This window comes from Hemiscyllium ocellatum, chromosome 30 (genome assembly GCF_020745735.1).
Source record: "Hemiscyllium ocellatum isolate sHemOce1 chromosome 30, sHemOce1.pat.X.cur, whole genome shotgun sequence".
Lineage (NCBI taxonomy): Eukaryota > Metazoa > Chordata > Chondrichthyes > Orectolobiformes > Hemiscylliidae > Hemiscyllium > Hemiscyllium ocellatum.
Window position 1 is genome coordinate 44950760 of NC_083430.1, and position 15965 is coordinate 44966724.

Consider the following 15965-nt stretch of genomic DNA (forward strand, 5'->3'; position numbering starts at 1 on the left):
ATATAGCCAAGCTATTTTCTCTTAATCACGACATACAGCAACTTTATTTCAACCAAATGGGGAGAGTTAAGCATAATTCCAGGTAGTGTCACTTACATCTGCATAGCTCAAATAAATAAATCCAGGATCTTCCAGATATGGAGGTAAGGTGGCTTGACGACAATCATCTGCAATATATTTTTAAGAGTTCGTTAGATATAGTAATAATGAAGTGAGATGTACATACAGGAACTGAAACAAATGAGTATGACTGAGCAAAGTTCCCAAAAGGAACATTAATTCTCCACTCTCTGCAAAATAGAGAATTTCTCCCCATTAGAAAGTACCTATGTCCCTTGCCATCACATTTATGCATTTTAAATGCTTTGTAAAGGTAAACATAAAATCCTGATAAATAATATTGCAACTTGTTTGCCAGAAACTTTTGATCAAGTGATTAATATTTTGAATAGAACAATTCTCAACAAGATAAAATTATCCACAAAAAATTGCATTCTTTGGAGATGTCATCAGATTTCTAAAGATACTACAGTCTCTGGGACAGTGATTGAATGGGATTAAATGAATTTAGTGTTATGACCATTAAAGAATGCTTCTGGCAAGGCTTACACAACAGCCTAAAATGGAAAGTGTCAAGGGCTACCAATACCCACAGTACCCCAGGAAACAGTTCTTTTCAAGGATAAGGAAAAAAAAAATTCCTTGAAAGAAAATTAAAAGGAAGAAGCAGGAACTCATTCCCATAAAACTGCGAGCCTGGAACTAGTTGGTCAAGATTTATACAATTTATTATCAAGATTTCAAATTGATGGCAGTGAATGAGGAATATTTCAGTATACTGAAAGTCTACAGTTGTATTTTTAAGATGCAATGTGCTGTATGGAAGAAATTGTTGATATAATAAAAGTATATCAAATCTGGTTCTGCTTCATGCTGGATTTGAATTACTCTGTGACTGGTTTTGCATTCATTTGGCATTTGATTGCCTTGATTTTTCCATACCAAGAGTCTCATTAGAGGACTCTGTATCAAGTTCATCAATTCACACAACTGCTTACTGAAGGACAACACAGTCTTGGAATACATTGCAATTCTTTTGCTTTGGATGCCAATACCTGTGTCAAAAAGTGTGGTGCTGGAAAAGCACAGCAGGTCAGGCAGCATCCAAGGACTAGGAGCATAAGCACTTCATCAGGAATGCCAGTGCCTTCCACTATTTAGTAGCACTGGGAAACCAGCTATTACTCCAAGGAAAAAGGAATGCCACCATTTACATTTCAAACAGTAAACATTTCATGCCCTTTGACAGTTTTACTCAAGACTTCTGGAGTTACTTTGTGTGTGAAGAATTCACTTTACCTTGATTTCTCCTCATTTTGTGCCACCTTTTCAAAATGCATTAACTCTATGATGTTTGGTTCAGCAATTTCACACCACATCAGCAGGCATAAAGCTGCGAGGGACTCAGGCTGACAAACCAAACCTCTAGGGTTTGGAATCAACACTCGGCATAATATTGAACTTGATAGTATAATTCTACTGGTCTTCCATTGTAATGTCAGTTGACATCCTACACCTATTCTGCTATGTGCTTCATCACCCATATCCCTCATCAAGCTCTGAAGCAGAAATCAACCAAGAATGAATGACTTCAAATACATGAAGCGCATAAAGAAGCTTGTTCTGTTTTGATAAGGATAATGCAAGATTTAATTGTGATTAAAATAATGAGCAGGTTGATAAAATAAATAGGGAGAAACTATTTCCACTGGCAGGTAAGCTAGTAACTGGGAAACACGGATCTAAAGTAATTGAGTGAACCAACTAAAAAATTGTTTTTTTTTGTGTAGCAAGTTGTTACAATCTGAAATTCATCATCTCAATGGAAATGAAACCAAATTCTATCATAATTTGAAAAGGGAATTGGATAAATACTCACAGAGAAAGGAATTTCACGGCAATGGAAAAAGAGCAGCTAAATATGGTTAATCGGTTAGCTCTATTAAACAGCTGACAAAAGCACACAGGTCAACCAGCCTCTTTTGGTGTTTTATCACTCCATAATCCTGTCTCATCAGTTTTTTGAAGGCACCTAGTAACGTGGCTTAACAAGCACTCCAGAGATCTGTGTGAGTTTTTTTTTGTTGAAGAGGAATGCCACCTGAACTATACTATTTCTTTGGAGCTATTCAGATCTTTGGCTAGAGCTTTTATGGGTGCCTTTGCGTTTTCTAGTGTGTGGAGCAGATGGGAGTCAAAGTAGTGACTCTAGGAAACTCTAGCAGTGACTCTAGGACTTTTGAAAGTGAAGTATCCTCCCAGTGACCCTGCAAATTCCAACAACGGATCAGTGTTCAGAGCACCAGTAGACATCCTCTAAGTTAAAATAGTAGATTCACTACCCATAGAAACTTGAAGGCCAACACATTCAACAGTGTCTCAAATAAATATTCTCTGTGCACTTACTAATAGTGATGTTTACACATTGACTTTCGGAACATCGTTTTCTCTTCTTTGACATTTTCTGACATGAAGACTGGCCTTGAAAGAGGTTCTGAGGGAACAAAAGTCCAATTAAAATGTTCTGTAAGTGCACAACCTTTGCCTGCTTTCTTTGTTCTTCATTCTTCTCTATCACATTGACTCTTGGGATGCAACTTAATGCCTTCTTTTCAAGTGACTTTGGAGTTGGTGTGGGGGGCATTTAATTAGGTGGAAGTTTGAAAAATGAAGACTCTGCTGTTTTCCTGATTAAACCCAGTGCAGTATGCTCATATATCTACCTAAGGGTATTACATTGCTGCAGTTGATATTCAACAAATGGTTGTGGGATCTTGTCAAACTTTGTCAGGGTGACCTTCAGGCTCCCAGGGAAAACATTTTTGATACAAAGGCAGTCAGTGTCTGATCAAGGGAGATAGACCAGGACTGGAGAGGAGGCAGGGTGGTGTTAGGTGCAACCAACTGCCCTTGTTATTGAAGCTCCTGCCATCTCCTTCTTATAATTCCTTACCCTGCCCTGATATACCTTTGGCATGGGGTTTCTCAGTGATCCTGGGTCTCTGCTTGGTGCATTGCCAGCAGCTGTTACTGCTCCAAATGACACCACCTGTAGAGCAGAGCTGCTGGCCTTTGATTGACTGCCAGTGCTTGAGTGAGATTTTCATAAACAATACCCTCTTCCCCGATGCTAGATACGTACCTATTTGGCACTTAATATGAGGTGGGTCTTCCTCAAAGGAGGCAACAAAATGGTTTTTGGCACAGATATGTTTCTTGATTAAGTACTGCACTTGCTATGGATGGGTGTGCTTCCTGACATCAGTACCTCTAATTTACCTTCAACATGGAGGTTGATCCATTATAATATTTTGTTACAAAAAAGCCATGAAGTAATTTTAAAGAAGATGGTTAAATAGAAGTAAGATAAATATAGCAGAATAGTCTTGAGGGGTAAATAGGTTACTTCTATGTTTTTCCAAAGTGAGGCCTATACTCACTCAGTTATCAGGAAAGCTACATACACATTGTTAACTATTCTGCATTTTTACAGATACAATCACAATGATTCTTTTTAAGTTCACCACCTATGTTGCAAGAACAGTGTCCAACAAACCAAAGATCACCTAATAAGTGTGAACACATGATTTTACCAGTGATTAGTCTTGTTTAATTATATTCTTGAAATTGAAAAGTGGGCTGCTATTCTTGCTCATGTAAGTCAGAAAGTGCTGATCTAATGTATTTTCCTCAAATTTCCTAGAATTGAATTCCCAAATGGTGAAAATGCCAATTAAAGATTGTTCATTTAGAAAATACATTCAATGCATGAATGTTTAAGTTGACATTTCAACATAGCAAAATGGGATTATATTACTGAAATTTAATTCACATGCTTGCAACAGTTTACTTTAAATTCCAAGTTGTTTAATTCCAGATAAACAAAAACTCAATATCCAATTCTATTTTCCTGTGTTATTTTATAACTGAATTAAGGTTGCATTTTTTAAACCATAGATCTCACCTTAAATGATCAAAAGCAGACTGGAAAATACTTCTATAACAGAGCACTCTACTTATTAGAGTAGTTACAATTTTAATACTGATGCGAAACTGGTCAATTATTCAGTTACGTTCAGTAGTTTTGTTTAAAAAAATTACATGAACTGCAATAGATTTCTCAATAGCAGACTGATTCACAGTATGAATGTTTGCCTTGTTGGCTTCAGATAAAATAGGCAGTCTCGGTTCAGTGGACATAATTAAAAATCACACAATACCAGGGTACAGTCCAACAGGTTTATTTGAAAGTACAAGCTTTCAGAGTGTTGCTCCTTTATCAGCTAGCTATCTGACGAAGGAGCAGCACTCTGAAAGTTTGGACTTTCAAATAAACCTGTTGGATTCTAACCTGGTGTTGTGTGATTTTTAACTTTGTCCAGCCCAGTCCAACACCAGCACCTCCACGTCATCAGTTCAGTGGGGAAAACTAGCATTAAAGGGATGACATCACTTGGAACTACAAGGGTGAGAAATGAATGAAATTAATATCTCTTCAGGACAACAGAAATAGAGATAGAGAAACATGACAAACAGAGTAGGACAATCAGCCCGTTTGGCATGTATTACCACTCACTGGTTCATGATTGATTTGTGTATTAACTTTGGTTCCATAACCCTAAATATATTTGTATAATAAAATCTCAGTTTTGAAATTTGCCACCAAAATATTTCAACGGCTTTTTAATTAGTGAAATCAACCATGAACATTCTAGGCTAATTTTAAGGATGTGGCTCCCTCCATTCAATGTTTCCCTTCAAAACAATCCTCACTCCAATTCAAGACTGCCCCAGCCAAGAAAATAGCTTGAATCTATCTATAAAATCTTGTAGTCACCCTAACCATCTCAAATATATTATGGGCAAGGGAATACAAGCTAGCAAACCGTCTCAAAGGTTTGCCCTGAGAGGTATTTTTAATCAACCATTTCAAAAATGTTATGTTACACTTCTGGGGCAGATGGGTCTTGGACCCAGGCCTCCTGGTCCAGAGTTTGGGAGATTGCATCTTAAGGGCACCAAGTTTACCCTTGTACAAAAGTTATTCAACTAGAAATCTGCAGAAAGATTGTATGAGCCGTGTCAGTTAACTTTGTGCAGTATCCAACCAGAAAGCTCTTGATGTCACATATGGATATCTGTAATGAGTAATTATTCTCTATCCATCAGACTGTCATTCCTAACTTTGACAAATATAAAATGTTGTCAGAATTAATATTCCTTATGCAGTTATTGTAGATATAGCTCAAGATTATATAGCACTAAGACTTCATTTTTATTCATTCATTGACAGGATGAGGGTATCACTTGCTAGGCCAGAATTTATTGCCATCCCTAATTTCCCAGAAAGCTGTTAAGAGTAAACCTTTTGCTGTGGGTCTGGAGTCACATATAAGCCACATCAGGTAAAGGTAGTAGTGTCCTTCCCTGAAGGAAATTTTTCCACATGAATGAACTGGATGGGTTTTTCCGAAAATCAACTATGGTTTCATGGTCGTCATTAGACTCTTAATCCCAGATTTTTATTAAATTTAAATTTCCCCAGCTGCCATAGGTAGATTTGAACCAGGTGGCCAGAACATTGCTGCAGTCTCTGGATTATGCATTAATAGTCTAGCGATATATTGTTCGTCTCTTTTTGGAGTAAGACTGAAAACTGACAGTCACAAAAAGATCTTGGGATCATCACAAAATTCATCAAGTGACTTCTACTAAAATCAAGATTTTTTTTCAGTTCTTTGAATAGAAATATTTAATTCATGTTTTGGAAGATTGATGAGGGCAGAGCAGTAGATGTGATCTATATGGGTTTCAGTAAGGCATTCAACAAGGTTCCCCATGGGAGACTGATAAGCAAGGTTAGATCTCATGGAATACAGGGAGAACTAGCCATTTGGAAACAGAACTGGCTCAAAGGTAGAAGACAGAGGGTGGTGATGGATGGTTGTTTTTCAGACTGGAGGCCTGTGACCAGTGGAGTGCCACAAGGAATGGTGTTGGGCCCTCTACATTTTGTCAGTTACAGAAATGATTTTGATGCGAGCATAAGAGGCACAGTTAGTAAGTTTGCAGATGACACCAACATTGGAGGTGTAGTGGACAGCGAAGAGGATTACCTCAGATTACAACAGGATCTGGACCAGATGGGCCAATGGGCTGAGAAGTGGCAGATGGAGTTTAATTCAGATAAATGCGAGGTGCTGCATTTTGGGAAAGCAAATCTTAGCAGGACTTATACACATAATGGTAAGATCCTAGGGAGTGTTGTTGAACAAAGAGAACTTGGAGTGCAGGTTCATAGCTCCTTGAAAGTGGAGTCGCAGGTAGATAGGATAGTGAAGAAGACGTTTGGTATGCTTTCCTTTATTGGTCAGAGTATTGAGTACAGGAGTTGGGAGGTCATGTTGCAGCTGTACAGGACATTGGATAGGCCACTGTTGGAATATTGCATGCAATTCTGGTCTCCTTCCTATTGGAAAAATGTTGTGAAACTTGAAAGGGTTCAGAAAAGATTTACAAGGATGTTGCCAGGGTTGGAGGATCTGAGCTACAAGGAGAGGCTGAACAGGCTGGGACTGTTTTCCCTGGATCGTCGGAGGCTGAGGGGTGACCTTATAGAGATTTACAAAATTATGAGGGGCATAGATAGGAGAAATAAGCAAAGTCTTTTCCCTGGGGTCGGGAGTCCAGAACTAGAGGGCATAGGTTTAGGGTGAGAGGGGAAAGATATGAAAGAGGCATAAGGGGCAACTTTTTCGCGCAGAGGGTGGTACGTGTATGGAATGAGCTGCCAGAGGAAGTGGTGGAGGCTGGTACAATTGCAACATTTAAGAGGCATTTGGATGGGTATATGAATAGGAAGGGTTTGGAGGGATAAGGGCCAGGTGTTGGCAGGTGGGACTAGATTGGGTTGGGATATCTGGTCGGCATAGACAGGTTGGACTGAAGGGTCTGTTTCCATGCTGTACATCTCTATGATTCTATGACTCTATACATGCAAAGAGATCTGAAATAATCTCAGCAATAAATGCACAGGCTATTTGATATTCTCTGGTCATCACCTCATACTCTTGCTTGAAGCCATAGTCCTCAGCTGATTTCATTTGGTTGATGTGTTCATGAAGGTCATCCACTTTAACTGCACGGTACAGCTTCGGATTCTGATAAGGAAAGCCAGCTTGATGACAAGGTCTCTGAGAGAAGGTTTCTGATAAGCTGATTGATTTATTCATCATATTGTGCTGCTTATCTTTTGGAGGATCTGGGGAGAAAGAAAAGGAAAGAAGGCTGAATTGTCAATACCACAAGGATTCAAAAGTTTTCCAAGTGAAACAACACACATCTTAGGCAACTTAAAGTCAGAAGGTTCATTTGTGGGCGGGTTAAAAGGAACTGTCAAACATTTTTGACTCTTAGCGCCAAGTATTTTAATGTGAAAATTTAAAAGAAGCATTTGTGATTGCACTTTGCAAATAAAAAATATTTTCTCCCCGTGGTTACCAAACCTCTCAAATTTCACTGAATAACAATGTAACAGATGCACAATGTTGCAGCATTACTTCTGTCAATGAGATCCATCCGGCCCTCATTCTAATAACCCAATTACTTCTCATCCTTTCTTACCAGTAATGCATCTTTTCATTTCTTGTTGAAAAAGGCAAGTGTTTGCTGAACCAAAGGGATGGCAACATGCTGCCATTTTTATATCATGTATCTCAGATATCTCATGTATATCATGTTTAGAAATTGCCATCAGGTTTATGCCACAGAAATGCCAGTAGTTGATTCTAGAGGGACATTTCTGTCACCATGAAAATCAGCTTAAGATAAAAGGTAACATGTTGCTGTCCAGTTGAGTCACCAAACCCATTTAATAGAGTGACATGTATTGAGCAATCTCATACAGAAGGATCTTATAGAGAGAAGCAGACATAGGCTACATTTTCAAAAACTCAATGTTTAAAATAAATCCAAAATGGGAAATCTTATTTTCTCCTCATGCTGACATCATTTGTAGGAAGTTTTGTTTTCTTAATTATCATAAACAGGATAATTAAATCTATGACAATTGCACCCACTTTGGAGTCTTACATATTAACAATCAATTGGAATCAATTTGAAATTTACATAATACTTCTGCATCTTTCTTTGAGCATTGCAGTATTTTTGATGCTGTTAATAATAGATCCCAACAAGAGCATTAAGAGTGAAGTGGCACAGTGCATGATCTCAGTAGTTGGTAATACTGGACAAGTCACAACTGAAAATAAAACTTAGTTTGATAGACCATGAACTTTTATTTTTGCAATTTGTTTACTACTGTATTCAGTCACTGGCACCTGAGGCTGCCAATGCTCTTTTAACTAAAGAAGAAAGTTTCAACACAAAAAATAAAAGAAAAACATACGTGTGTATAAATAAATAAGTATAAAATTTTAAATAATCTTATCATAAACAGCAAAAATAAAGATTCAATTCTTTTTCTGAGCAATATCCTTTACAGACACTCAACCTCAGTGATGTATCGCTCTTATCTACTTGCTACAATTCCTTACTCAATTGACAAGATTATAAGGATTAAGAACCAATGAGAAAGTCTCATATTTTCATTATGAAATTCTTCAAGGAGGTTTAAAGGATTATAGCCCATATAAACAACAATCTCTGCAGAACTGTTGGATGTTAAACTTCAAAAGCAGGCCGGTGACTCTTCCTCCAACGTTGAAGATTTTTGTTGGCTGAATTTAATTTTCTAGAAGTATAACACTTGGTTTCTATCTTATCTTCTGCTAATGACACTCCACCAATACTGACATCAGAGGCATCACAAAACAGCTTAAATGGCTTTTCATAAATTAGTGCTGTTAAAGCCAGTGCAGTCATCAGCAGTTTTGACATTTTCAAAGGAATCCTGTAATGTCTTGCTTTCCTTTAACAAACTTGAAAGTGTATCTCCCACTTTGCTAAAATTCATAACAAACCTCTGATAAAATCTATCCTTGCCAATATTCCACAAAATTTCAAGTATTATCTGAGGTGCAGGAAAATAAATACATGATAGACTTTTTCAGGTGTTACTTGGCCTTATCTACAGTGTGATCCAAACAAGTCACTTTTGTTTAGGTAAACCTACTTTTAGGAAAATTATGACCACAACAGCTCTTTGTAATTGATCAAACAATTTCCTGAAGGACTATTCTCAGGTTTGAGTTGACACAGCTAAGTCATCCTTGTATACAGCTGTATAACTGACGTTGTTGATGGGTTGCTGGTGTGTTTTTCATTCCAAATGGAATGACTCTATATTGATAAAGTCCATCCAGTGTTGTAAACACTGTTATTTCCCTTGAACAATCAATCAGTAGTACCTATGTTATGAAATGTGTGTGACATTTTGAGTCTGGATAGGAAAATAGTTGCATTTGGCATTTTTTACTATGATTGTTTCAAAAAGAAAAGATTTGAAAGTCCTTTCAGAATAGTCACCTAATCCAGTATGTGTCAGAAAGCAGGAAACTGCAGGAGTGTTCTTAAAAGGTTATTCATACTGGGGTTGATTTTGATGGGATACATATTGAAGGATATTTACTAGTTTTCAGTTTTGAGTTTAGAACATGTAGAGATTGAGAGATTTTAATATAGCTTGGAGAAGACCTCATTGTGGTCAAAAACAAAATATAGTCTCTCTATCAAACAGGAAATGACATCACCACAATAAATGATGTCACCACAGGAAATGATATCACTAACCCAAGGAAACCTAAACACATAAATAGAAAGCGGGCCATGACACCAGTGCTTCATCCGGAGGCTCACTGATGATGTTACCTAGTATGGTGATGAAACATCTGAAAATGAATCTTCCAGTTCAGCGAGCAAACCTACATCCATATTCTCTCTCCTGGAAAGGATTGTTTCAGAGCAGATAAGAGAATAGATTATCTCAATAGAGAAGATTAATTTCTACCCAGCAGCGAATAGTGTGATGATGCTGTCACTTTAAGAGGATGCTTTATCCTGTTTTTTTTCGAAGACAGGTTGTAAAGCAGAGGTGACACGCTATCTCTAAGAATGTAAACAATTTTTGAGGACTTCAGTTCTTTTTTTAAAAGTTGGAACTATGAAAGTACTTGGGTGTCACCAGCTCTCACAAACCAGGCTTTCTATGTTTCCTTAGTTTTTAGGTTTAGCTTTAAGCAGAAGCCATGGGTTCTCAAAAGAGTTGGGAGCTTCAATGAATGTCTTTTAGCTGCTAGTCTCCCTGGATTGGAGAACCATATGTGAGAATTTGTGTCTGAATCCACCTTTTGCCAACTGGTGAGTTTATGAGATGTTATTATACTGGAAGTTATTTAGTAATATTGACTGAATGTATTATTTGGTTAAGTTTTCCAATAGTTATGTGATTCTAAATTCCTCTTTTTGTTTGCATTTTAACTTCAGTGTTTGAATAAATTATGATCTGCTTAACTTTGAGTGGTTTTACCAGTCACATCACATATGATGTCACATGGCTCTTTACATCTATCTTTTAAATAAGAAATAGTTAGGATCTAGGCTACCTTCTTGAAAAGAACTGGTCTGTTGCATAACAAACTGGGGGCTCTTGTTGGGATCAAAATCTGTAATTCCAAATTGGGTTTAGGATTGTTGGACTCAAAGGTGATGAGTGGTCGGTGTTAGTGTCTTTTGTTTTGGATGTTGAATACAGTTGATTTAAACAGTGTGTGCCTTGTGTAGTAAGACTTTTCTGGGGGTGGAAGAAGTGGAAGAACAGCAGTTTTACAAAAAGCTTTTGGACTTGGCGAACAAGCTGGAGTTGGGATTGCCTGAGTCTGCAAGGAAAGAGGAGATAGTTGCAGCAATAGCTCGACATTTAAAATTGGTGGAAATGTCATTGGAATCTTTGGAAATGGCTAAAATTCAATTGCAAAAAAAGCAGCTTAAATATGAAAAGGAAATTAAACAGTTTGAATTACAATTAAAAGCAGAGGAAAAAGAGAAAACCAGAGAAGAAAGAGAGAATTTGAGCTTGGAAGTTGGCAGTTAGTGAAGAGGGTGGAGGTGACAATAGAAGATAGGTTTAGTGAGCAGGATATTGATGATGAGCAAATCCATTGAAGTTAAAGGCCTGATGGGGATCTGTTTAAATATGTCCAAGCATTGCCTAATTCAACAAGAAGGACTAGAAAGCCTTTTTCATTTCATTTGAGAAATTGGCTAAATAAAGTTGGAAGGTTGAGCTAGTGAGGTATTTGCATCACTATCAGGGGAGATATCTGGGGAGTATGTGCAGTAAAGAAAGCCATCTTATGTGCATATTAGCTTGTGCTAGAAGCCTGCAGACAATGTTTCAGAAATCTATGGAGGGATCCTTGATCAAACATACATTGAGTTTGGAAGGATCAAGCAAAATAATTTTGAGAGGTAGTTAAGGGCATTGCAAACAAATCAATCATACGTTCTTAGATGATTATTTTGGAGGTGTTTAAAAATTCACTACCTGAAGTATTGAGAACTTGTGTGGAAGAGCAGAGTGTTAAAATGGCAAGATTAGCAGCTAAAATTCATAAATCATAAATTGATTCATAAATGAAAACTTGGCTTCTGATATCAATTTCAATCTGAGGGTAGAAACTGAGGAAAAGAGAAATCTTTAGGTGGTAAGGAAAATAGAGATCTCAATGAAGATACGAAAGATAGTTTCCCACAGGGTAAAAAGGAAATCCATTCAAGGGAAAGAGAAGTAAAAAAGCTGAATGAAGTAGGCCACATGAAGTCACAGAGTTGATGGATTAGAAAAAGCACTGGGAAGAAGAATGTGGGGAAGCAGGATAAGCCAGTGCAATCTGTTGAAATGGTAAAGGAAAGCATAGCGAAAGTTTTTTTAAAAACTGCATTAGAATATACAACCTGGTTAGGGATTGGTTGAGAAGAAAGTGTCAGATCTTCTTAAATCACTTACTTGTGAGGGTAAGATTTACTTGCATACTGGAGGAGCGGGTAAAGAAATCACAGTTTTAAGACATAAATGAGCTTGTCAATCTTTGATGTTGAGGGATGAAGAGATATGTAACTGAGAAGGACTATTACCTGAAGAAGTGCTAATATGTGGAATTTTTGGTGAGACGAGAAATGCTCCATTACGTAAACTGAGGTTGGAGTGTCCAGTGAGAAGTGGAGAAGTAGTAATAGGAGTACTGGAGAACCTCTCAGCTCCAGGAATACAATTTATCCTTGGTAATAATATAGCTGGATCACAGGTGGGAGTGCTGCAGACTGTGGTTGAAAAACCAAAGGCAACTGAGGTATTACAGGAAGTATATACTGGGACTTTTCCTGATTGTGATAACAAGATCACAAAGTCACAGGTGGAAACAGGAGGACAAATGAAAGAATAATGATAAGGAAGTTGAGGTACAATTATCAGAGACCATGTTTGATCAAATGATTGAGAAAAAAAACAAGACGAGGTGGAGGATACAGTTGAATTTTGCGACATGTCATACATGTGGCAGTGATAAAACCAGCAGCTTTAATACAAATTCCTGCATTTGAGGAACCTCTTAATTGATTGTTTAGGACCCCTACAAAAAAATGGCAATCAGTGTTTGTTGACCGTAATGATGTGTCCGCTAGATTTCCAGAGGCAATTCTGTTATGCAATATCACAGCTAAAAGGATTATAGGAGCCTTACTCAAATTTTCCACCAGATACCGACTACCAATGAGATACAATCAGATCAAGAATCAAATTTTACATTAAAATTATTCAGAAAAGTTATGGATAGCTTCGGAGTAAAACAATTCAAATCCACGGTGTACCATGAAGAATCACAGAGAGCATTAGAACAATGGCATCAAACTTTAAAGACCATGTTGAAGGCTTATAGTCAAGTCTATCCAGAGGAGTGAGATTAAGGAATTCTATTTGTACATTTTTGCAAATAGGGATGCACCAAATACATCTACTAAATTTGACCCATTTGAATTAGCTTTTTGACATAAGGTGAGATGACCACTGAAATTAATTATTGAGAAATTGGTGTTCATAGACCACATATTTGGAGTATGTGTCAAATTTTAGAGAAAGATTAAGTAGAGCAGCTGGGTTAGTGAGACAGCATTTGAAAGTAACATAGTATGTGATGAAACCACAAATGAAGCTTACAGGAAATCAAAAATTCAAAAATTTGCTTGTAAATAAAGTGTTGGCCTTATCAAATTGAAAGGAAATTGAGTGAGGTGAATTATTTGATCAGAACGCCACATGGAAATGCAGAGATATGTGGGAATAAGCTGGGAAGTACTAATGTAATTACGCATGACGTGGATATAGGAAATGTTGTTCCAATTAAGCAACATCTAAAGTTGGCACAGGTTTAAAAGGACATTGAATGCATGCTGAAAGACAACATAATCAAAGTGAGTTGCAGTGACTGGAGCTCACCCACGCTAATGGTGCCAAAACCAGATGGTACCCAATGATTATGTGTGGACTATGGCAAGGTCAATGCAGTTACAAAGTCTGATTCATATCTTATTCCATGTTTGACATTTGATTTGATTTGATTTATTGCCTTGTGTACCTAACTACTGTGAAAAGCTTTGTTTACAGCAGTACAGGCAGATCATAGCAAACAAGAAAATACAGATTATAGGATGAAAATAAACTTGGACAGAAGCATACAGTTTACACTGCACAAGGTGCACTAGGCAAAATCAACATTAACAAGATCAGCATTATTTGAAGTCAGAGAGTCCATTCATCTGAAAGACTGTTTTGAGAAGGTGGAGAAGCAACTTAAATTTATAAGTTGGACTTATTCAGAGGATATTTGCAGGTACCTTTATTTGAAAGAGCAAAGACAATTTTGACTTCTCTGACACCGAATGGACTATACCAATTTAAAGTATCGCCATTTCGAATGAAAAATGTGCCAGCCACATTTCAAACACTAATCAGTAAAATCATTTCTAGATTCGCCAATTGTGTGGTGTACACCAATGACTTGGAGGTTTTTAGTCACACATGAAAGGAACATTTGCAGCATCTATTAAAATTGTTCAGTTGACTTCAGGGGGCAGGCTTGGTGATCAACCTGGGTAAGAGTGAGTTTGCAAAAATAATTATCATATTCCTGGGCCATGTTATCAGATGGGAACAGGTGGCCCATGGGATGTGAACACAAAGGTCATGGGGGAATCTCCGAACCATTGATGAAGAGCACAGTACTATGATCCATCAGATTGAATGGGTTTTATCAGAATTTTAGCAGTGTAGGTGCTCCACTGACTAACTTAATGAACAAGTGCAGATAATTTCAGTGGATAACAGACTGTTAGAAGGCATTTGACAGCCTGAAAGTTGTGTTAACCCCAGTGTTAGCCACTCATAATTACGCAAAGCCACTCAAGTAGCTCTGATGCGAGTGATGTGAATTTCAGTGCTTTACTCTTACAAGAAGGCAATGAGACAGATCTATTAAGTATTTTTTGCAGAAAATGGAATGCTAATCAACAGAGATAGCCCATGATAGATAAGGGTAACTAGAGAGAGGGTAGGGCAGCTTAAAGATCAAGGAGGTCGTCTTTGTGTTGAACCTCAGGAGATGGGAGAGATACTAAATGAAGATTTCACGCCAGTTTTTACTGTGGAGAAACAAATGGAGTATAGAGAATACAAAGAAATAAATTTGTTGTTTTAAAAACAGTTCACATTACAGAAGAGGAAGTTCAGGAGGTTTAGAGAATATAAAGCCGTAATAATTTCTTTGACCTGATCTAATGTATCCGAGAACATTGTGGAAAGTAAGGGAAGAAATTGCAAGACACTCTGCAGAAATATTTACGTCATCTGTAATTAGGGGTGAGGTACCTGATGGCAGAGTGGCTAATTTTGTACCTTTGTTTAAGAAAGGTTGCAAGGAAAAGCCAGGGAGCTATAAATAGAACCATAGAATCCTATGTAGAATCTCCACAACGTGGAAACAGGCGCTTTGCCCAACAAGTCCACACTGACCCTCCGAAGAGTAACCTGTTTTCCTACCCTATTACTCAACATTTCCCCTGACTAATGCATCTAACCTACACACCCCTGAACACTATGGGCAATTTAGCATGGCCAATTCACCTAACTTGCACATCTGGATTGTGGGAGGAAACCAGAGCACCCGGAGGAAACCCATGCAGACATGGGGAGAATATGCAAACTCCACACAGACTGTGAGTCTGACTTCGGTTGTGGGTAAATTGTTGGAGGTGATTATAAAAGATAGGATTTATGGACATTTAGAGAAACAAAAACTGATTAGGAATAATCAGCATGATTTTGTGCAAGGTAAATTGTCTCACAATCTTGATTGGGGTTTTTGAGGAAGTTACCAAAAAGATTGATATGGCCAGACCAGAAGACATTGTTTACTGGGAATTTAGTAAAGCTTTTGACAAAATTCCAAGACTAATTAATAAAGTTAGGTAACATGGGAGTCAGGATGAGCTTGCCAGTTGGATACGTAATTGGTGTATGGTAGGGAGTGGTGACGGAGGTTTGCTTTCCGGGCAGGAGGCCTGCCACCAGCAGTATTCCACAGGGATTGGTTCTGGGACCTCATTTGTTTGTCATTTACATAAATGATCTGGAAGAGAATCTAGAAGACATCAAAATTTGTGGCACAGTAAACAATGAAGAAGATTTTCTAAGGTCAATGGGCTGAAAAATGGCAGATGGAGTTCAATGTGAAGTATTGCATTTTGGTGCAACTGAAAAAGGGTAGGGTTTACATAATTCATAGGAGGACCTTGAGTAATGTTGTAGAACAGAGGGACCTATGGGTTAGGTACATAATTCTTTAAAATTTGGATTACATGCAGACAGGGTGGTTAAAAAGGTATCTAGCATGCTT

General features: G+C 37.7%; 1 protein-coding gene across 1 annotated transcript in view; it reads right to left on the minus strand.

Annotated features, from left to right (window-relative positions):
• The window catches only part of LOC132829823 (receptor-type tyrosine-protein phosphatase U-like), a 492619-nt gene that overhangs the window by 110156 nt on the left and 366498 nt on the right, over nucleotides 1–15965 (minus strand). Inside the window, exons 14-17 of the mRNA XM_060847187.1 lie at nucleotides 8378–8423; nucleotides 7122–7321; nucleotides 2467–2554; nucleotides 97–167 (exon numbers count right to left, since the gene is read on the minus strand). Of these exons, the coding sequence (XP_060703170.1) occupies nucleotides 97–167; nucleotides 2467–2554; nucleotides 7122–7321; nucleotides 8378–8423 (405 nt within the window). The remainder of the gene's footprint in view (nucleotides 1–96; nucleotides 168–2466; nucleotides 2555–7121; nucleotides 7322–8377; nucleotides 8424–15965) is intronic.